A 23,438-nucleotide genomic window follows, 5' to 3' on the forward strand; every position below is an offset into this window, starting at 1 on the left:
TTAGGTATATGTCATTCTGAACTAAGAAGAGGGGGGTATAGGGGTCTGGGTCTTCAAAGGGAAGGAATGCAGTCCTCAGAAAGAATGAAAAAGAGTAAATGTTTGGTAAATAAATATTTGTTAGGTCACTTGGAAATGGTAGGACAAAGAGAGGACTTTGATCAAAGAGGCCTTGCTAGGTTCTTCTCTGCACTATACCTAATTCATAGCATAATGTAGTTATCTATGGGGATAGCTCTCTTCCTGGAGCAGGGCCTTTATCTAAATTCTTTTTAGGCAGTTGTGGAGGGTGGGAGGGTGGGGTAAGGAGCTTTTCCTAAATATGCTGGGTCTTGCTTGCTTACTCAAAATAATCTTTATGCTAAAGTGAGCCATCTTGGGGCGCCTGGATGGCTCAGTGGCTTAAGTGTCTTCAGTTCAGGTCATGATCCCAGGGTCCTGGGATCCAGCCCCTCATCAAGCTCCCTCCTCAGCAGGGATTCTGATTCTCCCTCTCCCTCTCCCTCTCCCCTTTCCCCCACTGCTATGCTCTCTTTTTCTCAAATAAACAAAATCTTTAAAAAAAAAAATTAAAAATTGAGCCATCTTAGGGCAGCCTGCCTAAAAGGCCATTGCATGCTTCTGGGATTCTGACAGGGTCAGAAAGTGCTTGAAAAATGTTAGTTCCTTCTGGAGGGACAGCCCACCAGGCATCCCATCCCACCCTAAGCACTTATACACACTGGGTGGAATTGATCTTGTGGGAAAAGTTCCCCGTAGGCAGGGAGCAGTTCTCCTATTTCCTCTCTTCTCTCCTTAGGCTGGCAGAGCAGAACACCAGCAGAGCCAAAGCCGTCCTCCACCCCCTTGATAACATACTAGCCATCTTTCTTTTCATGCTGTATTTTGTTTGGTTTTAGAGCCAATTGGCTGAATTCCTTGTTCTGTCTCCACCATAGAAATACTATTTCAAGTAATCCACTCATGATATTGACTAGCTCCAGTTGTTTTACTTTATTTTTTTAATTTTCTTTTCTGATTATGGACATGCTTGATGCTACTACTGTAACGTTTGTAACAAGCCGTTTTTTGTTTCCCAAGGAACTCATTTTATAAAACTCAGAAAATAAAAATGGCCCCTTGAGCCCATCTGATTCTGTCTTATATTTTAGACTTTACTATGCTTTTATAAAGAATTTTGCCCAAAAATTTGATTCTTGCTGTAGATACTCTCATAACTTTTTTCACTCAATCATAGATCATGTACACTTGAGTATATCTGTAAATATCGATCCCAAAGAGCCATAGTGTCCAGTGATTTACAGGCATGAATTCTGAAAGTCAGAGAGACCTGAGTTTGAATCCATTTCTGCCACTTCTCAGCTACTGCCTTACTTTCTTCACCTGAAAAATGAGGATAATGATAGCACATACCTTCTGGGGTTATGAGTGTTATATGAGATGAAGTATGTCAAGTGTTAGAAGCACCTAACAGTAAACATACAATAAGTTTTAGCTATTTATAATAATCATTTTTGGGAACTGTATAATCTTGTATTTTATGTGTATACCACAATGTATCCACCTCTCTCATGTTAATGAACATTTAGATACTGGGCATTTAGGTTGTACAGTTTCCCAGTAGTGTAAAACAAGTCTGTGGGACGCCTCAGTGGCTCAGTCGGTTGAGCATCCCGCTCTTGATCTGATCTCAGCTCAGGTCTTGATCTCAGGGTCGTGTGTTCGAGCTCCGTGTTGGGCTCCACTCTGGGCGTGGAGTCTACTTTAAAAAAAAACGAAAACAAAAAAGTCTATAGAAGTCTATGGTATATATCTTTGCAACTAAATCTTTGTGTACTGCCTTATTTCCTTAGGTTAAAATCCTTAGGACAAAATTTATGTGTCAAGGGGAATGTATATTTCTGAAGCTTTTAATAATATTTCTAAATAGCCCTCCAAAAAAGAACTCTGACTCCAGCATCCTTCGTTGTTGTTGAGAATGACTTATCTTGAGTCATCTTTCTCAGTGATATCTTTAAAATTCTTTTTTTTTTTTTTTTAAAGATTTTATTTATTTATTTGACACAGATAGAGACAACCAGCGAGAGAGGGAACACAAGCAGGGGGAGCGGGAGAGGAAGAAGCAGGCTCATAGCAGAGGAGCCTGATGTGGGGCTCGAACCCAGAACGCTGGGATCACGCCCTGAGCCGAAGGCAGACGCCCAACCGCTGTGCCACCCAGGCGCCCCTAAAATTCTGATCATTGCTACCTATATTAACATATTACAGGACAGTTAAGTCATCATATTCATACATAATACAGAAGTATTTTCAAAAAGGATCACCTATAGCCCTTGAGCCTCCATTAGTAGAGTATAAAAGATTTTCCTCGTAGAGGAATGTTTTGTTGTGAATCTTCTAGTCTTATTAAAATAAGATAGCAGTGCCAAATTTTTATCCTTTGGTAGATACCAAGTTTGGATAATTTGTTAGTGGGCTTTTAAAGAATCATTTAAACTTTTTTTTTTTTTTTTTTGCATTTTTAATAGAGCATGCTACTTCACAAAGTTTGATTACTGAAATGCTATGTGGGTTTGATTTCTCTTGAGCATAGAAGAGAGAAGGCAGACAGAAAAGTTTATTTATGTAAGTGTAGCTTCCTCGTGTTCCTAATGATAAAGCTTCCCAGAGGGCCTATAGCATAACTTATCTGTCAGGCCCTGACACATGGTATTAGCATATTGCAATCGGTTAAAAGCAAGACTGATTCTCTTTAGAAATTAAAAATATTTTTCTTCATAACAGTTTAACTGTTTTTATTTCCAATAGGAAAGTAACTTTTTTCAATTTTTAACCTTAAAGATTAGTTTTCATTGTTTGTGTTCAGATTTTTTTAGCAAAATTTACAGTGTAGACGATATAAAGAATAACATAAAAATCACTTAAATCCCAGTGCCCTGCAATAAAGGCTCTTAACATTCTAGTGACCACACTTCCATGCATCATGTCTTTTTTCATGTGTCTTAAATGAGGCAATCTTTTAAAAATTGTGATAAAATACACACAACATAGAATTTGCTATTTTAACTATTTTTAAGAATATGGTTTGGTGGCCTTGAATAAACTGACATTTTGCAACCATCACCACCATCCATCTCCAGAGCTCTTTATTTTTCAAAGTGAAACTTTGTACCCATTGAGCAGTGGCTCCCCATTCTCCTCTCCCCCAGCCCCTAGCAACCATGACCTACTTCTTTTTTTACTTTGTATTGAAATATAATATTCATACAGAAAAATGCACATACAACAACTACTCTGACAGCCAAAAAACAGGATGAGGAAGGGAATGTTTTTAAGTGTTAATATGGAGGTTCCGTTTTTCTTCGCAGAGCAAGTTGCCAGCTATGATAGTACAGATACACCTTCTCTTAACTGTCACATTATTCAGTTGATCATTTTCTGTAGACTGGCTGGTGACTAGCTCCGAGCTAGCAAGTGTCACCCGGAGCATAATAAAGCACTGTGTAGTAATGCGTCACAAGACCATTTTTGCATAGAGCTTAGCCAAGGCTTTTGGAACCGCCCTCGGTTGCACCTTGTGCTATATTAGTACTTCTCAGACAGGAAGAATTTTCTTTCGCTGGTGTAGCTTGTCCGGTTACCTTCAGGGTAAGTGCGTACAGTTCATGTAAACAAATAAGTTTCTTTGGCTTAACTTTATCTGACTCTTATTTGGTTCAGTATCTTGTTGAAATTGTAGGCATTTAAAAATACAGATTAAGGAAATAAAAATAGAATAAAGCAGTATAATGTAAAACTTCACAGTTTGCAAAGATAGGAATATGTAAAACTGCAGTGTCTTAGGTCTCCGAAATAACAATTTAAAGCATCTAATTTTAGGAACTTGTTTCACATGCAAATGTTGAGAAAAAGCAATGTATCCTCAGAAATCTCTTTTCAAAGGGAAAAAATAGCACTGTAAGATCCAATTTTGTTGTTCATTTAGTTGCTCCGTGACTCAGTTTTGCTGATTGCCACATGCTTTGTGTCCCTAGGTCTAGGAACCATATATTACGCCTAGTAATAAAGATAATGAATTTTTATTCTCTGCTTGTGAGTTTTAGCTAAGATATTATGGAATAGGATTATACTGGTATGTTTTATGAATTGATAAAAGCTGGATTACAGTCTCTGAGGCTTATAACAAATTGTATATTGAAAATTAAGGTTCAAACATATATTATTATAAAATCCTAGAATGTTGGGGCTGACTTAGTTTTAAATAATTGAACTTACCTTGTTTTTTATAGGTTTTTTTTTTTTTTTAAATCAGGAGAATTAGATAATGCAGCAGACCATCTTAAAGCAGTTTACTTGGTTTTTATTGGCAGTCTATATCCAAGCCCCTGCATCTCTGGATATTGCTTACTACCTATGCTGTTGTTCTAGGACAAATTGAAGGACAGAACTCAGAGTGCGCTAAGGGTAGTCAGTATAAATTACTTAATTTCCATCTGCCTTGGTTTACCTAGCTTGAAAAATGCTATTGTATGTTAGGGCCCTGGGGGTGGGAGGATATATGAATAAATTCTAAGCTCTGAAATTATGTATTTTCTTAAGTATCCATAAAATTCTGACTGAGAAGCCAAGTTTTACTATTTAAGAAAATTAGTATAAATTGCCAGTTTTTAAATAACTAGCCTTTGAAATCTGTTTTTCCTCTCTTCTATCTCCTTCTCTTCCCTTCCCACCTCAGTTGTTTTCTCTTTCCCCCAACAGGCTCAGGAAAGACCTGAGAATATTCAGTTTCATTTTCGTCTCATGTCTGTATCGAGAAAGTTTCACTTTCCAGTTTGTATATATTTTTTCACTGCTGCCTTGCAAATCTAATTAGGGAGAATTATTTAAATGCTCCAAAAAACTGATGTACAATGCTACCGAAATAAGAAACTTATGTTTGATTTGTCTTGTGCTAATCACCGTAAGAAAGTGTCATTATTAAAAACATAAGTAAGCTTAGGACAAGAAATACAGGTTGCTGGAAAAGTGCAGCAAAAATGGATTCATTTGGAAGTTTAGTACTGTTGCTAATACCCTGTCCATATTGTAGTAATACATGCCTTTTCTTATGTAAGTAGTATACAGTTTACCATTAAAAATTTCATTACCTTATTGTTGTGTCACATAAATGTTTCTGCAAGTATCACAGCTGAAGCAGACTCACAACTTTTTAAGGCAGTGATATTGATGAACTCAATCTTTTTCTCTTTCCCATAAGACAGTCAAGTGGGCCTTAAAAATACTCAATTTGCATTCACCCGATACTTGAAAACTTGTATAAAGGCAAGTAAAAATTTTTTCATGTAGACATAGACATTTCAGTCATTGATTTGTCACTATCTTTCCAAGGTAAAGTTAATGATCTCAGAAGGAAGTATCACGATCGCTAAAACTTTCCAGTTATCAAGTTTGTGCTATTCCAGGGAAGTTCTTACCTCTTGCTTCAGTCTTTAGCTGTGTCCTACATATTCTGTGTAATGAACACCATTAGAGCAGAGACCTTAACCTCATAGAGAAAGCACAAGCACACGGAGTAATTATTTTCCAATTTCCACACTTTCCAGTTGATATTAAAAATTCCAAAGACTTTAAAACTTCAGAACTTCCCAAGAAGAGGGTTCATACTTCCAGGCTAGTATTTTCTATTTTTGAACGTGTCTTCTACACTTGATGTGTTTTTTCCAACAGCTCTTCTCTTGAAGCATCTGCAACAGATGACTGCTGGCAAAGTGAGCCAGAACATTATATACCAAGTATAGGTTTACAAGCCGATTCGTTTAAAAATACCCTGCCCTAATTTTCAGTGTCTTCCTTAGGATAGTGCCAGAATGCTGACATTTATGCCTTAGTCTTGACACTTTTGTAAAGATAGAGACAATGGAGTGATTTTTGCATTAGGACAACAGTATCACTTCATGTGATATTATCTCTGAACAAGGATACATTCTGGTTAGATTGCCAGTGAGGATTGGGAAGAATGAAGGACCTTCAGTTGAAATTTGCATAGTATCCATGAACTAGTAGGTTTACCTGTCAAAAATACTGTCCTAAAATTGGCCATTATCAAATTTCTGATGACTCTTTGTTTTTGTTTGTGTTTTCTTTAAATAAAATATGTAGAGGCCATGAGAAAGACAATTAACTTTTTTACTTACTGACACTGGCTTTTTTTCCCCCTTATCTTTTTTTACTAAACATAAGTGAGCCAAACTTGGTGGTGGTGGGAACAGGAATTGGGCTGCCTGGCTCTGTGTGATGAGAAGATCTGAGATTCCCAGATATTAAAATGTATTCTGCACTGCTTGAATTCTGTGTACCTTTGGGCTTTTCAAATGTCTTATAAACTCTATGGTACTTTTCCACATTCTCCTTCCTCTTTTTCAAGCTAATAAAATGTTTTACCTAAAATAGTGCTTTCTGAGAAATACAGACCCCTGTTCAGATATTAAACATCAAAGGAAAACCATAAACATATTGTTTGCTTTGGTTTCTATAAATGAAGAAAGAGATTTGCAGGCAACTTCTATGGCATCTTCTTTGTTTAAGATTAAGGATTGACCAGAAAGGAAGGGTTACTTCAATTTGACTACAATCATCTAAAGACTACTAACCCCCAAACTACCATTACAATTATATTTTGGGGGTAGTGATCAAAGTGTTTATGAGTTATATAGAGTGAATAGATAGGTAAATAGATACTTCTGCAGATACTGTATTATTTTGTGGATGTGAAAAATTGGAGGTATCTTACTATTTGGAAATATTGTTTATTCAGCTCGAAAATGCCATCAATTATAAGACCATTAATTTACTAACAGCTTTTCTGAGGGGGGGGGAATACCTTTTTATAAGATATTTCCCAATTTTATGCATTTAAAATGGAAGGGGGAGGAATGAATTTTAGAACTGAGAAAATTTTACGTATCTGCTACAGTACATTTTAATTATAAAGAACACAGATATAATGTCCAGCTTTTTTTAAAATTATTTATTTTAGAGAGCGAGAAAGCAGGGAGAGGGGCAGGGAGAGCATTAAGCAGAGTCCACACTGGGCACAGAGCCCATTGAGGGGTTCGATCTCACAACCTTGAGATCCTGACCTGAGCCGAAACCAAGAGTCAGTCACTTAATTGACTGCGCCACCCAGCACCCCTGTAATGTCCAACTTTTAAGAAAAACTCAGATTTTGTCCCTTTCAATAAAGTTGCCCTATTTATTTATTTATTTATTTATTTATTTATTTATTTATCAGAGAGAGAGAGAGAGACAGCCAGCGAGAGAGGGAACACAAGCAGGGGAGTGGGAGAGGAAGAAGCAGGCTTGCCAGTGGAGCAGGGAGCCTGACACGGGGCTCGATCCCAGGACTCTGGGATCACGCCCCGAGCCGAAGGCAGACGCTTAACGACTGAGCCACCCAGGTGCCCCAAGTTGCCCTTTTTAAATACTGCTTTTGTTAAAAAAATTTTACGTACCTAGCGTAAAATAAAAGTAAAGTCATTGAGGAACAAAAGTAAGTAATTTTCCCTAAGATTGATGCTGCAAAAATGAAAAAAAAAAAGATAGAATGATAAGACGTATTTTATTTTATTGAGAGATGTTTTAAAAACTACGTCTTTTAGTTTAACAAATTGATATGTATAAATTCCACCCAAACCCATAAAATGATCATTTAGTTAACACTATCACGTACTTATTCTGGGCCAGGACACTAACTCAGATAGTAGTTGCCTCATTTCACAAAATTAGAGTTTAATATGGGAAAATTGAAGAATAAACTTGACTTTTGTGTATTACATTTCTCCTTATGTTCTATTCATATCTTCCTTCATTGATTCAGTAATAGTAATGCATAAATTTCCCACAAACTTCATCCTTATGTGTAGAGCAAATGTTGATAAAATATTCTCATAATAAAGCATTTTCTTGCAAATATAAACTTTACCTTAACTCTTTATTCGCATCTTATTAACACTATATAAGTTCTTATAGGAGAGCTGCAAATTTTTCATACAAAATTTTTAACTCCAACCTTTGTAAGATAGAGAAAATCTTTGCTGAGCTTCTTAGGAAAGAGGAAAAGGCGCCTTCGGTAACTTGGTATTTAAGTCAAACCAAAAGTACCACCTTACTATGTCATTAACCTACAGGAACAGCCTGAAATATATGTATGTCACGTGTACTTTTTTTCTCTCTCTTTTACTGTGACATCACCTGGGGAAATCCAGAAGATTGGATAACCAAGAAATGCCTAATCAAGATTCTGCTGTACATGTGAAAATGGTGGGTATTTGAGTATTTCCAGTTCCATTTATTAATGGTGAATCTTCACCACTTTTACCTGTCTCTAACCAGATCATTAATTATGGGACTGTAACTTTATGCAGGTCTTTCTTCACAGTGTTTGATACACAATACAACCTCAAATATTTGTTAAATTGGATTTCAACTTACCTTAGAAAAATTTTTTTGCTTGAAATATAATGTGTATTATAGTGTTTCTCAACATCTAAAATGGTTATCCCATTCCTTTTTGTGCTAAATTTTCCTTGCTCAGCAATAACACACTTAAATTATACAGCATGAGATGTTTTAAGCTTCTGAATTAAAATGACGAATCTTTAAGTTAAAGAAATAAAAAACTTCTTATATAACAGTAGAGCACGTTGCATTATAGGTATTAGAATGAGGAAGGAAAAATATAGGCCTTGAGTCAAAACCGGCTTCAGATGTTAATTTAGTCCTTAAGAGCTATGATACCCTTGAATGAAGGTAATAATCTCACCTTTAAGAAATTGTATGAAACCACCAAACTCTTGTTTTATTCATATTTTTCCCAACTTCATTGAGATATAATTGACAAAATTGCGAGATACTTAAAGTATACAGTGTGATAGAGATTTGATATACATTGTGAATCACCTTCCCCATCCAGTCAACAAATCCATCACCTCATGTATTTACCCTTTTTTTTTGGTGGGGGAGGGGGTGGGGGGTCCGGAACATTTAAGTTCCACTCTCTTAGCCAATTTCAGTTATACAATAGAGTGTTATAAACTATAGTCACCATAGCATACGTTGGATTTTCAGACCTTATTCATCTTATGAATGAAATGTTCTTATTCATATTTAATGGAAAACTATGTAAAGTGCCTAATAGCACATAGTAAGCACTCAGTAAACGTTAATTCCCTATGTTATGTTAGTGAGTGTTTTAACTATGTAAGTAGCATTTGTACGTATGGAAAAAATTATATCCGTTTTCCATATTCATAGTGGTAAAATCCTAAGAAATCACAATTTCTCTCTCTTTTAAAGAGGACAACTGCCCCACGATCACCTTATATCTTCTCTTTCTGTTGTTTTGTTGTCATTCTTCCTTTTCTCTTGTATTTTTTTCTTCCCCTTTCTTTCTAGTTTTCTTTTTGTTTGAGCCTGTAAGCCAGAACATGACTGAGCATGCAAACAGCTTTGTGTCACAATTAATAAACCTCTTGTTCATCTTAGCTGTCCTCATCCAGCGTGCGACAGGAGGTGAAGGCTGCTTCAAAGTGCTGATTAAATTGCCAGCAGTGTAGTTACTGCCATTAGGAGGGAGCATATGAAATTGCTGTGCTTTTTTTGTATGTTGAATAGCCCAGCATTGGCAGTTTCATTTGGTTCAGCCCAATACATCGGCATAACCGTTGCTTCTGTTGCATTGAAATTTGTCTCTGATATGTAAAATTAAGTGAATCTAAACTTCTTTTTTTGCTTGACTTGATTTTTTTTAACCAAAATGAATACAAATGATGTAGGAATGTCCTACCATATAAATTGTTGTTACTTGGGTCCCAGAACTCTCTAACGTGTCTTCTTTGGAAGTAAGTAGCACTGTAGTCAACCTATAAAGAGATTGTTGAAGGAAAACCAGCCAAAAAATGGTACATACTTGTGGGGGTTTTTTGTTTTGTTTTTTTTTTACTATCATTGCATTAAGTAGCACAATTTTTACCTTGGGGCTTGCTTTTCTAAAAATGTTGATAAATCTTTTAAGTTGGCAGTTCCTTAAAGGAGGTTATACTTAAATTCTCATGATCTGGCTCCAAATCTCTTTCCATTCTTTACACACACAAACTCTCTCTCTCTCTTCCTCCCTCTCGCTCTCTCTCTCTCTCTTCGCCACATATAGTAAAGTTCTAGACAGAGCTATTTGTCTTTTTCTCACATTAGACCCTGCACTTTGGCTCATGATCTCCACATATACAAATCCAGCTTCTCTTTGAAAGCCTAGTTCAGTTGGCTCTTCCTCTTTTGGTAATCACAGTCCCTTATGTTCCTCTTGTATTTTATCTGGATGTCTAAGCAATGTATTACTTATTTGGGCTCCGGTATTACAATCCATGTCAGAGAACATGCACCTTGAGTTTAAGATGTTTGTCTTACTAAAACTTTAGTATCTCTTACAGAGCTGCCTTACGCTTAATAACTATATGTTGAACGAATGAATTTGGCCTACACTCCCTTAATGTGGAGACAGGCCAAAAAATGTGGTAGGCAAGGGGAATTGGCTATCACCACACTTACGTAATGCTTAATATTCCAAATAAATCATAGAACCATCCACGTATGTGAGTTGAATATACCAGTCTGAATAGGGAGCTTTGGATCTATACTTTTTATGTAGTTACATGAAAATTGTAGTGCCCGCTCCTTTGTACCAATGTAGTAATGAAGTCTTTTGCTTGTACCAAATATGAACATTGGGGAAAAAAAAAATTTTCAGAATTTTTTCAGAGAACTTCAGACAAAATTCCTAAATCATTTAAGCTAATTTTTATGTGGGCCATTTTCAGAGAAATACAGATAAAACATCATTAGGACAATTTTGTGACTATACCATGCAGATACTCTTATATCTTATCTCAGTGTATTTGCAAGATAGTATCAAATAATCAAATATTGCTGTAGAGTTGTGAATAAAACTGTATAACTTTGAAATCAACTTCTTTAGAAGTCTGCTTTTTGCTTATGGAAGTAGATAATGATTGTCTGTACAAATGCCTTTTATAGCCAGAATACATGAATTTTAGGTTTTTGTTAGTCATCTTTAGCATTAGGTCAGATTTGGCTCCAGTCAACCAAAGTGCCCTGATTCTTGTCAGGAAAACTGCTCCTTCAGCATTTTATGCCTTATAAAATAAATTTGTTTTCTTTTGTTTGCAAGTGATGGACATTTTTAGCCCCCCCCTTTTTTTGCCATAAAATTATATCATAATCAAGTTGAAAAGTTTCGGACGGTTCAAAATAACTTGCCCTTCAGACTTGAAGTATCATTATTTTAAGTGCTACCAAACATGTGTGGTTTTGTCCAAGAAGAATTACGGAAGGGATTTGAGGAGGTAACGATAGTATGTGATGTATGATGAATGTATATTCCTGCAGTATACTTCTTAATATTCTGATATTCTGACATTCTTTGACATATTTCATGTAGTATTTAAAATATGTATTTCTTAGGTTGCATTCTAAAATATTTGAGTAAAATGCCTAATATCTCAAGTTCCTGACAAGTATTTATGATATGCTTTGGTGACATTGTATGTGTATCGTGGAAGGGGCCGGGGTGGTATATTAATATATAACCCAAAGCAGATATAATTATCGTTTTTAAATTTCTTACACCTGTGCCCTCTTTCCTGTTGTGTTCTCTGCTGCTCTTTTATCTGTTCTCATCGCTGTGATTTCACTCCAGTGCTATTTGGGTATTCATTGCTGAAAATGAATGGCTGTTGTACAGAAGCAGGGATATCAATGCCTCCAGCCTCTGGTTGTCTTTCAGGCCCTAGTGATATTATAATCCAGTCTAATGGTTGTTAACCTAGTAGCAACCAGCCTACTTTGAAGTAGCTTTGGTACTATTTTCCTATTCATTATCTGAGAGAGGTTATCCTATCCTATTTAAATATGGGTGTTGGGTGTGCTTTTTTTTTTTTTTTTTAATTGAAAGTATTGTAGGATGTGATTTGCATGAGGCAGGACATCTTTGTCAGTATGGACACACTGAAATAAAATATTTAATTTTCTTGGTGAAAATGTAGTTAGTGACACATATATTCTGTTGCTTTCAGTAATGGGTTAGTTATTAAGTTAAGCATATGCTGATTACTATGCATCTGCCAGTTAAGGCAGAGGTAAGAGCAGCATTTAGTTGTTAGGAGATGAACTTACTAGTTAAGGTATTTCTAAGGGAGCTACAGAAGTGATATTCCAAAACAGCAACAGTTTCCAAAACTCAACAGGAAAATGGTGTAAGTACTGCTAGTCATCATATCCCTGGCATCTAGCATCTGACACAAAGTAGATACAGGTAAATATTTGTTAAGCAAATTAATGGATTAATGAATGAAGAAAGGGAATGTAGGAATAAGTGCCTATTTACTTTTCTCATCCTTTGAAAAATCGTTGTCAAATAAATAAATATTTAGATAACCATTATTCTGTTGACACCTTTAAAGTCCAGTTAAGTTAAAAGAATCAGTGTATGAAAGTTAGTTGCATTGCAGGTTATCCTGTGCTATTTAAATATGGCTTTTTAAAATTAAGTGTATTGTAGCATCTTTCATTCATGGAGAAAATTTTAATGTTAACATTTCTTTCCCATACACTTCCATATGTATCTTTCAGTCTTAGGAAAACATTTTAGCCTTTTTCCGATTTTCTAATTTTTGTTTATTATGCAGAGACAGCATAGGACTTGAGATACTCAACTGGTCATATGCTCTAGGAGCAGAGCGATAAGGTCTAGGGAATTTTCCATAATCATGTCTGTGGTTCACATGAAATATATTAATATTGGTGGTAACATACCCAGAATAACAGCATAAAAAGTGAATAAAGGTTACTGGGTACAAACCAGTATAGAACCTTGATTTGAGGTTCTTACTATCTTTTTATACTGTGGAGCTATTACATACCCTCTAATCTTCTTCCCCCCAGTATTCTTGTACACATGCTCTAAGAGCACTTACTGTGCATTTGTCTCTGATCAGTTTCATTCTCTGATAGGGTAGAAGAAAGAAACAATATTTAACATTAAATTGTTGAGCAACACTAAATCCTGAATAGACCAGCCCAGTAGCTGCCTAAACCCAGGTGTTCTAATAGGTTTTTTTGTTTGTTTGTTTTTAAGTAGGCTCCATGCCCAACATGGGTCTTGAACTCATGACCCCGAGATCAAGAGTCTTATGCTGGTGGTCTCATACTTTTTAGTAGTTGTCTTAACTCGATATAAATTTGTTGTAGAATTTATGCCAAGAACAATGAAATTATTTGGGATATAGTACAATAAAGGAACAAAGATCTTGAAGCACCTTTTCAAGTTAAATATATTTAAAATATATTTTAATAACCTGCACAAAGGTACACTTGTGGGGAATAATCATGTAATATTTGTTACCTTTCTGCTAAGATTTTTTTAAATGTAAACATAAATATCACCTAAATCTTAAGCGGAAAGTTTTTTTGTTTGTTGGTTGGTTTTGTTTTGTTTTTTTAAGTAGGCTCCATGCCCATTGTGGAGCCCAATGCGGGGCTTGATCTCACAACCTGAACTCAAGACCTGAGCTGAACTCAAGAGTCAGATGGTTGACCAACTGAGCCACCCAGGGGCCCCTTAAGCAGAAAGATCTTATAAGAAAACTCTTTATCACAAAGTTCAGATATTCTTTTCTACTCAAGGGTTTTATTTTGATTAATGAATTCTGCTAAAAACATTTTTATAACTGTATGAAATAATATTAATTTTAAGAAGGCAGATGAAAAAATATATGAGAATGAGATAAACTATGTGCATATACAGGCATGTTTGTAATCATAGAAGTGAAAATAATGGAAAATAAATTTAAATGTTTATTTGTTTATCTTCAGGTAAAGTTCCAAGCCATGTTTCTTTTCTTTTTTATATTTTTTCTGTTATTTCTGTGGTAACCATGCATGATTTTTATAATTAGAAGAATTACCCTTTCTGATAATATATTACAAATATAATTTTGTTTTAATCTTCGAGATGGAAACTATTGATGTGCTTCAAAAAATTTTATGTGTATAAATGGTAATTTGCTATGATGATTTATTTTTTTAAAAATAATGCCTCAACATTTTTACATCTTAAAATAATATAAGCTTCTGCTTGGTATCAAAAACACCTGGGGAGGGGCACCTGGGTGGCTCAGTCGTTAAGCATCTGCCTTTCGGCTCAGGGCCTGATCCCGGAGTTCTGGGATCGAGCCCCACATCAGGCTTCTCTGCTAGGAGCCTGCTTCTTCCTCTCCCACTCCCTCTGCTTGTGTTCCCTCTCTCGCTGGCTGTCTCTGTCAAATAAATAAATAAAATCTTTAAAAAAAAAAAAACACCTGGGGAAAGAGGAATTAAAAATAGTTAATTAACTTCCTTTTATTTTTTAGATGCCTGAATTCCAGAGAAGTTCAGTTCGAATCAAGAACCCTGCAAGAGTAGAAGAAATTATCTGTGGTCTTATTAAGGGAGGAGCTCCCAAACTTCAGGTGAATAATTATCAAGAAGTCTTTATTATTAAGTCTTTATTTTCAATGTTCAGGCGGACTCATCTCATGTTTTGCCCAAAGCTGAGTAATACTAAGTTCTAAGCTAACTAATGCTGTGCATAAATATTAAGCCATTTTAAGAGTAATATTCAAATTTGGGGCACCTGGGTGGCTCAGTCAGTTGAGCATCCAACTTTTGATCTCAGCTCAGGTGTTAATCTCAGGGTCTTAAGTTCAAGCCCCACACTGGGGATATGTTTTTTATTATGGTAAAAAACATGTAATATGAAATCTGTTCTCTTAATAAATGTTTAAGTGTACAGTACAGTGTTGTTAACTCTGTGTGAATTGTTATACAGCAGATCTCTAGAATTTCCTCATCCTGCATGACTGAAACTCTATACCCATAGAAGAGCAACCCCGCATTTCCTTCCTCACCCACCCCCAGGCACTGACCACCACCATTCTATTTTCCACTTCTATGAGTCTGACCAATTTAAATACCTCACACAAGTGGACTCATGCAGAATTTGTCCATCTCTAAGTGACTTATTTCACTTAGCATAATGTACCCTCAAGGTTCATCCATGTTGTATTTTATGACAGGATGTCCTTCTTTTTAATTGAGAGCTTCATACAGTTTAATTGCCTCCACTGCATTTTTGTACATTGACCAGGTGGGTTGAAATTGTGCAACATTTTATCTCTATCAAGAACAGTAGCCCAGTCACCTGCAACTGCAGATTTTTATACCGATTAATCAGATTTTATTTGGTGACAATGTTAGGGCACTTCACTGCATAGTTAAGGTGATTCCCAGGACTTAACCACAAGGCGCTAGCTTCAGTGCCATAGCCTGGCCACCAAATAAAATCTGGTTAATCATTACAGGAATTTGCAGTTGGAGGAGATAGGGCTGCTGTTCCCAATAGAGAGCTACATTAGAAAACAGAATGAAGAGAGAATAAACTATGAGGGCCCGAGTGGGGTGGGGGAGGGGGGGAGGGGGTGGTTGTCAGGGACTGAGCAAGGTCCCATACCTCTAGGAAGGGTGCAGTACGTGTCTGCCTTCTGTGGCTGTATGTTCCATAATGCCTTTCCCCCTTTCTTTACAGATAATAACAGACTTTGATATGACACTGAGTAGATTTTCCTATGAAGGGAAAAGATGCCCAACATGTCATTGTAAGTGTGGCATTTGTAAACAAATTCGTGAAAGTAATTCTTATTTGAAGATCCTTTCTTACCTATATGATCTATGAGATTGGCTGGGGTTTTTTTCTTCTTTTTGGACATTGAAAGTAAGAAGTCCTGCCTTTTTCTTCTTAGATTTTGAGGATTTGTTTTTTTCCCATGTTATATAAATGGCTATTTTCAAGTGTGGTTTTGGTTGCAAGAGGAATGAAGACTTCTGAAAATTTTCTCCAAATGCGATCTGTTCATTATTTATTCAAGAAACATTTACATGGATTTTAAACTTTGGACTGACCTAAGGAAATAGCATTTATCAACCACTCTGGTTTTCTAAGAACATTACTGAATTTTTTTGTTGTTGATACATAAATTAAGTAAAAGAGTGATTAAATAAATATCCAATTAAAATTTGTTGGTAGAATAATACACCTTTTTTATTTTCCAAACTTGGCAGTGAGTTTTAAAAGAGTAAGAGTTTACTCTTCCACCTGAGAAGGAAGCAGTGATATAAGGCCTCTCGTTTATTGGAGGTGCATGTGGAATTTGAGAATTCATTTTGATAATTTATATTAAAACCACTAGAAATCATACCCTTTGGCCCAGTAATTCTTTTTTTTTTTTTTTTTTTCAGAATTACTCAGTTGTTCTTTATTTCTTAATTTTTTTTCAATAAGGAGTCCAAGTGATTCTCATGCCGTGGCTTACAGCACTTTCTCAGAACCTCTCCTGTAATCATATAGCATACCTTCAGGAAAATGAAAAACAACTCTAAGAAATACACTTTCCGTGGGGATTTCCTCCTCTTCCCTCGCCCAACACTAAAAAATAGGACAGAATTAAATAAAGACTAATGAGGAAGACAGCAAGCTTGGCCCAGTAATTCTTTGGAGAATTTCTAATGAAGTACTCCCAAATGTAGGAAGAAAGCTTTCGATCCAAAGTTTAGATTTTAAACCATTAGATTCTCTAGCAATGCTATGTGTATTATAGCACTAAGGCCAAAAGTTGTAATGACCATGCTAGTGGACTTGGCATTTAAACTTAAAAGTAGTAAGTTATTTAAAGTAGTGATAGCATCAATCAGAGTATTTCTTTTAATGCTAGTTTACTTTCACTCCTCAGATGTCATTGACAACAGTAAGCTGGTTACAGATGAATGTCGAAAAAAGGTAAACACTAACGGTAATCCAGAGTTACTCAAAGACTTCTTTTTGCCTAAGAATTTCTTTAGGTTCGTTCACACAAACAGTGGATATAAAGTACTAAGCATACCTAGGACATAGTAAACACTGAATGTTAGTTTTCTTGTGTGGGTTATACACTCTCAGCATTATTTTAAAGAAAAAATTAATTTTTTAACAAAAACAACAAAATTTACATAAAAAACTTTTAATTGATTATTAAAATATTCTGGTGTTCTTACATTAGCTGTACATTAGAACAAAAGTACTTTGGTTTTGTGTAGGTTTGGCTCCTTTAAATTGACCAGGAAATTGCCTCAGTTCTCTGCTTTCCTTGAGTATGTGTCTATCCGTGTCTGTGTTAACAACATAGGACTCCAAAGATGAACCAAATTTAATACTTTTTTTTATATGAGAACGAAAGGGGTTTTTGTAGTAATAATTTGATTATTAGTCAGTTTCACAGAATTGCTGACCTGAAAGTACTTTGTTACATATAAACTAGATCAACAAAGATCTCTTCAGTTGATACATGCATTAGCCAGGTACTCATGATTTAATCTTTAACAGCAGTTTATGGAAACCATTTGTTTATATCGTTTTGCTTTCTTTAAAACTCAGCAGCTTGATGAAACCTCTGTCATCCTCATAATTAAGTTATTCATTTATTTCTAGTTACTGCAACTAAAGGAAAAATATTATGCTATTGAAATTGACCCTGGTCTTACCATGGAAGAGAAGTACCCCTATATGGTAGAATGGTAAGTGTGTATCAGGCAATGGGAGGGTTAAAAATATAATAAAATAACATTGCAGTTATAACTAATGGCTTATTTTCCCCCTGTACTGTATATAATAGATTCATAAACTATCCAGTGAGTTAGAGCAGTGATTAAATATAACAGAATGAACTATAATTTTCTAATCACTCTAACAGTCTAGAACTTGTTTTATTCTGTTTTTTTAAGATGAAGATCAGTGAGGATAAATTTAGAATTGTGCGCTCAAGCCTTAAATTAAAAACAAGGATTTTTTTAAAGTATATGGACAAAATGTGGCTGAATGTGTAAAGAAAAAGAATTGGGGTTTAAATTGCCTCTGAACTGAGCTGGAGCCAGCAGGTTGACATGTTGCTGAGAAATGGACCCCTGGTGTTGGTTGCATTAATGGAAATACACCCTTCCGAGCAAACCACACTGAGCATTGTGTTGAGTCCAGAGAGAATGCTGCTATTAAGAGAAAGTTGACAAGCATAGAGTGTGTCAGAGGAGGCCACTAAGAAAATCACAGGAACTGGAGCCATCCCATTTGGGGAACATTTCACAGAATAGAGAAAGCTGTGATTTGAGAAGCAGCAACTGTGGTTTTGGAATCTTAAGAGACCAGGAGTGATGTTATTTATCTTCATTATCCTATGACCTAACCTGAAGAGCTTGCACATTTAATTAATGTTTATGTACAAAATGTTGAAAAGTTGGACCTGGGCCACATACCTGTGGAAGCAGAACTGAAGTCAGACTTGGAAGTTTTAAGAAGATTGATTTCAGCGTGATGAAGGAGAGGACAGTCTAGTAATTAGAATTTTCTAGCAATAATATAAGCTTCCCTGACAGAACGAGCTCACTAACATGATAGGAGCTGACCTAGAGTGGAGGGTCACTTAGGAGGGTCACAGGACTTCTGCGTATCAGGTAGAGAGGTTCTAAAGGTCTGTGACTGAGATGTGGTGATTATAGGTACTTTGATTAATCATAAAGCATCATAACGAGGATTTTCTCTCTTGCACACTAGGTAGCACCTTCAGTACTTAGGTATTTCACGACAATTTAGACTACACGCAGGTGAAACAAATGGCTTTGCTGTAATTCTTCTTGTAATCAGAGAAGTGATTATGCCTCCCGAGGTTGGATTCAGGTCTTACCTGTAGACTGAGGAAAGGTTTACGCATAGTATCCTTTCATTATCTTATTAGCACATTTAAACTAGGAGGCTTGGGAGAGAACTGGGCAATGCATGTAAGAACATGTTCTACTACATTTTGAGACATTAGGATATACATTCATTAGTGATGAACTTAAATTTCTAAAATTTAAGTCCAAATTATGATGAATGAAATACTGCATTATTTATTACTGAAGAATGCTTTTTAATGAAGATGATAGTTTTAATTTGTTTTAATTGATATTCTTTTTCTTTGATCATTGACTCCAGGTATACTAAATCACATGGTTTGCTTGTTGAACAAGCTTTACCAAAAGCTAAACTTAAAGAAATTGTGGCAGAATCTGATGTTATGCTCAAGTAAGTTTCTTGGGTGTTTTTGCTGTTAATTGTCTACAGACTTATATATGTATTCAAGTGTGTGTTTTTATTAAAATAATCTATAACTATATGCATATAAAGACCGAGCCAAAATCTGCCAGCTATCACGGAATAGGGTGAGGTAAGGAATTTAGAATGACATGTTAGATCTTGGTATAGGGAATAGAGCCTTGGGAGATTTAAGTTCTTTCTTTTCTTTTTTCTTTTCTTTTCTTGTCTTTTCTTTTCTTTTCTTTTCTTTCTTTTTTTAGGTAGGTGCCACACCCAGCATGGAGCCCAACTGGGGGTTTGAACTATCTTGACCTGAGCTGAGATCTCGAGTCAGAAGCTCAACCGACTGAGCCACCCACACACCCTGAGATTTACGTTCTAATGTACATTTCCTTTCTCCACCTTAAAAATTTCAAGAGTAGGGGAGCACGGCTTGCTCAATCTGAAGAGCATGTGACTCGATCTCAGGGTCATGTTCGTGGTCGAGCCCCATGTTGGGTGTAGAGAATACTTAAATAAATAGTACTTTAAAAAAAATTCAGGACTAACTTAGAAATTTATGAAACCAGGACCATTTTGAAATTTTTAAGAGAATACTTCTGAAAAGACATGAAATATAAAAGGAATGTTTATAAATCAAGTTAAAAAAAATTCTTGCTCAAAGTTTATAAAGTTACATGAATCTACTTTCTGAATTCTCAAACTTGCTTAAAAACTATCTCTAGGAAAGCAAATAATAAAAATACTTGTAATACATGAATGATAAGATAAACATTTTTAAGCTTCTTTTCAGTATGGTTTACCACCTCTAACAATTTTGAACTCATTAGGTGAATAAGATGATGCCATTTCTTTTCTTTTCTTTTTTTTTTTTTTTTTTTCTTGACGATGCTACATTTTAAAGTGATCTACCTCTAAGGAGGAAAGCATTAAATGTCAGAGTGTGAGGACAGGTAGTTTAAGTATTTCATTCGTTTGTAGGCAGCTTAACTTGTAGCCCAGGAAGAGCAAAAAGGGAAGAACCTTGGATTAATAAGATAAGAACATGACTGACAGCTGTTAAACCTTAGGTAGGAGAGTTGCCAGATGTAAAGAGAATGCCCCTCAGTTCCTGCCCCTCCTCCCGCTCCGGTTTTCTAAGAGGAAGTAGTTGACCAGGATGACCAGCAGGAGGTGCTCCAGCTCACCCTAAATGGGTTTTCCAGGGGGAGGTTTTTCAAGATGTGGTTAACTATTTGCTGTTAAATGGTATAGATTGTGAACTGTAGGCTTATATCCATATTTAATTTGAGTCTAAAAGCATCTAATTTGTACTATTAGATTTTATTAAAAGGAACGCAAAGAGTTAATTAACTGTTGTTTGAAAAACTTGTACTAGTGTTGTCATAGACATCAATAACCGCGCTCTTGGACAGTATTCTGAAAAGGCATGAATGAGCCATGGAATTAGGTAGAAATGTTTTGCTTTTTTCATTTCTAAGTTAGAAGGAGATATATCTTGCTCTTTAACAATCAGTTCCTACCTCCATCTTGCAGGGAAGGGTATGAGAATTTCTTTGATAAGCTCCAGGAATACGGTATCCCTGTGTTCATATTTTCGGCTGGTATTGGTGATATACTAGAAGAGGTAATCCACCAAGCTGGCGTTTATCACCCAAACATCACAGTAGTGTCCAACTTCATGGATTTTGATGACAATGTAAGTACAGCAAATCATTCTTCATAATTACTTTTAAAATCTGAATATATTTTAATCATATAAATGCAGTTGTTTTTTATTGAATGTGTATTCATTAAATTAGGTCACTCAATAGGCCTACTATAGGACTCATCATCTCCCAGTGTTATATACATATTCATGTTTTAAAAATAATATACCTTTCTAAAACTTGTTTCCCAAGCTACAGACTAATATTAAAATTAGGGAAAGTTCTTTTAATGTAATTTAATGCAGCAACTCTGAAGATTCAGTATCCATAGGTGGAAAAAAAGAAGTGAATTAGAACTGTCATTATTTGAACAAACTCTTCTAATTGTCAAAACAGTACATTGTGATATATAGAAAATGGGACCTCCAGTTAGGAAACAAATGAAAAGTAAAAATTGGATTTTCAGCTCATTGTGTTTGACATTTAAAGTAGTCTCTAGAAAATCATTAACTTTTCAGAGTCCTTCTTACATATCATGAATGTGAAAATAGAATAAACAGAATTTGCAGTTTGAAACCTATTGTTTCAAAGGATTTATATTTTTATAGGGAGTGCTGAAAGGATTTAAAGGCGAACTAATTCATGTATTTAACAAACATGATGGTGCCTTGAAGAACACAGAATATTTCAATCGACTAAAAGACAATAGCAACATCATTCTTCTGGGAGATTCTCAAGGGGACATAAGAATGGCAGATGGAGTGGCCAACGTTGAACACATCCTGAAAATTGGATATCTAAATGATAGAGTAAGTATATAGATCTGTCATTTAATTTTCTTGTAAGAAAAATAAGGATGGAACTTAATGGGCAGTTGTTACTATAAACATGTGAGAAAGTAGTTAGAGACATTTTGATTGCTCTTTATCCCTATACTTTGGTGTGGTTAAGGGAGTTGGGATACATATGTCTGCCATCGGTATTGGGGTGGCTCCTCTGGCCTCTCCCCACTAAAAACCTGTAGCACTCCCTAGTCATGAGAGTCAGAAATGTCCCCAGTGTTGCCAGGTGTTGCTTGGGCATAGTCTCCCCAATTAAGAACCACTGGACTAGAAAGAAATTATTTCGGAAGTAAAGCCATCATGTGGGATAATTTCTATGTCCATGAGTCTTCAAAGCTTGAAAGTATTTCTTCATTTCAAAGGTTTTATGAAAGTAAATTTAATTTGCTACATTTTGCCCAAAAGATTGAACCTAACAGAGATTCACACTGAAACTATTTGCTTCTCCTTCCTGCGTATCCATTTAATTTTTCTGTTGTTTCTGTTGTAGGTGGATGAGCTTTTAGAAAAGTACATGGACTCTTACGACATTGTTCTAGTAAAAGACGAATCATTGGATGTAGCCAACTCTATCTTACAGAAGATTCTATAAACAAGCATTCTTCAAGAAGACCTCTCTCCTGTGGGTGCAATTGATGCGAACTGCTCACCTGTTCATCTTGCTGAAAGACTTCTATTTATAATGCATTCTTGCTTTTGAAGTTTTCTTCTCTCCATTACTGAGGTATTTTTGGACATATTGAATTCATCGACTGGAAGCTCCTTTTTTCCCCCCACCTCTCTCAACACACTCCTCAACTCTATTTTTTAACAGATTGAAAAAGAAAATTGTAAAGCCAAAATTTGAAAAATAACTCCCTACATTTCCAGAGTGAATTTTTTAGTGTAATGTTATCATGAGGTTTTTGAGGAAACTTTTTACTCTGTGAAAGTTTGTGTAAGTTTAAAAAGAAGTTTTATGAAACGGTGAAATAATGTGCATGATTTTAAATGTTGCCATTTTTGTAATTGAGGTGAATTATGCTGATGATACCACCATCACCTGAATTGTGTTATGATTGGTTATTCTGTTTTGTGAAAGTCAGTATTTACCAGAAAATATTGGCACTCAGTGTTTGAAAAAACCATTGGTATCCACATGTCACTAATCATTACAAAATGTTCTGTATTGAAGCACTGATAATACACATGAAATGAAAAGCCTTTTTAAATTGTACTGTCAAGATAATTATTATTCATTTTTTCAACAATATCTTTTAAGCACCTACCGTGTTTTTCCTGTGTGTGTGTGTGTGTGAGAGAGAGAGAGAGAGAGGGAAAGAGGGAGAGAGAAATCCTAGTGTCATTGTCATGGTGTCTATTTAGATTGACTATTTTAAACTTACACATTATAAGTTTAAGGATAAAAAGATAGTTGCAATTTAATCAGCCCTACAGAAAATACTGGGGACTGGGAAAATTCTTTTTGCTCATTGAAGGTATCAGTAAAAGAGGGCACTTTGTTGTGAGTCTAAGAGTTTCAGAAATAGCCACAGGCAGGGAACAAAGTGTAGCTGGGTCTCCTGTTAAGTAAAACTGAGTACTGCTAAATTAGGAACTGGCATTCCTCTCTGCAGTCTGACTTCCCATTCCAAATTTCTGCTGCCCCATAATTGGTTTCCACAAGGTTTAGACTTGCCA

At 35.6% G+C, this 23,438-nt stretch overlaps 1 protein-coding gene across 3 annotated transcripts in view; it reads left to right on the forward strand.

Moving 5' to 3' along the window:
* NT5C3A (5'-nucleotidase, cytosolic IIIA) overlaps positions 1–22,974 on the forward strand; it is a 48,376-nt gene extending 25,402 nt beyond the window's left edge. Inside the window, exons 1-10 of one of the 3 annotated variants that reach the window (XM_045792894.2) lie at positions 3,498–3,648; positions 8,265–8,319; positions 14,481–14,579; positions 15,695–15,764; positions 16,896–16,942; positions 17,630–17,715; positions 19,166–19,255; positions 20,804–20,966; positions 21,525–21,725; positions 22,249–22,974. In XM_045792894.2, coding sequence (XP_045648850.1) covers positions 8,284–8,319; positions 14,481–14,579; positions 15,695–15,764; positions 16,896–16,942; positions 17,630–17,715; positions 19,166–19,255; positions 20,804–20,966; positions 21,525–21,725; positions 22,249–22,350 — 894 coding nt within the window. In that variant the 5' untranslated portion in view covers positions 3,498–3,648; positions 8,265–8,283 and the 3' untranslated portion in view covers positions 22,351–22,974. Of the gene's footprint in view, positions 1–3,497; positions 3,649–8,264; positions 8,320–14,480; positions 14,580–15,694; positions 15,765–16,895; positions 16,943–17,629; positions 17,716–19,165; positions 19,256–20,803; positions 20,967–21,524; positions 21,726–22,248 lie in introns of those variants that run through there. The other 2 variants (XM_045792895.1, XM_045792893.2) reach the window with 2 other exon arrangements.
* Positions 22,975–23,438: the final 464 nt, after the last annotated feature.

The sequence above is a fragment of the Ursus americanus genome, chromosome 3 (assembly GCF_024610735.1).
Source record: "Ursus americanus isolate L20-20 chromosome 3, mUrsAme1.1.p, whole genome shotgun sequence".
In the NCBI taxonomy this organism is placed as follows: Eukaryota; Metazoa; Chordata; class Mammalia; order Carnivora; family Ursidae; genus Ursus; species Ursus americanus.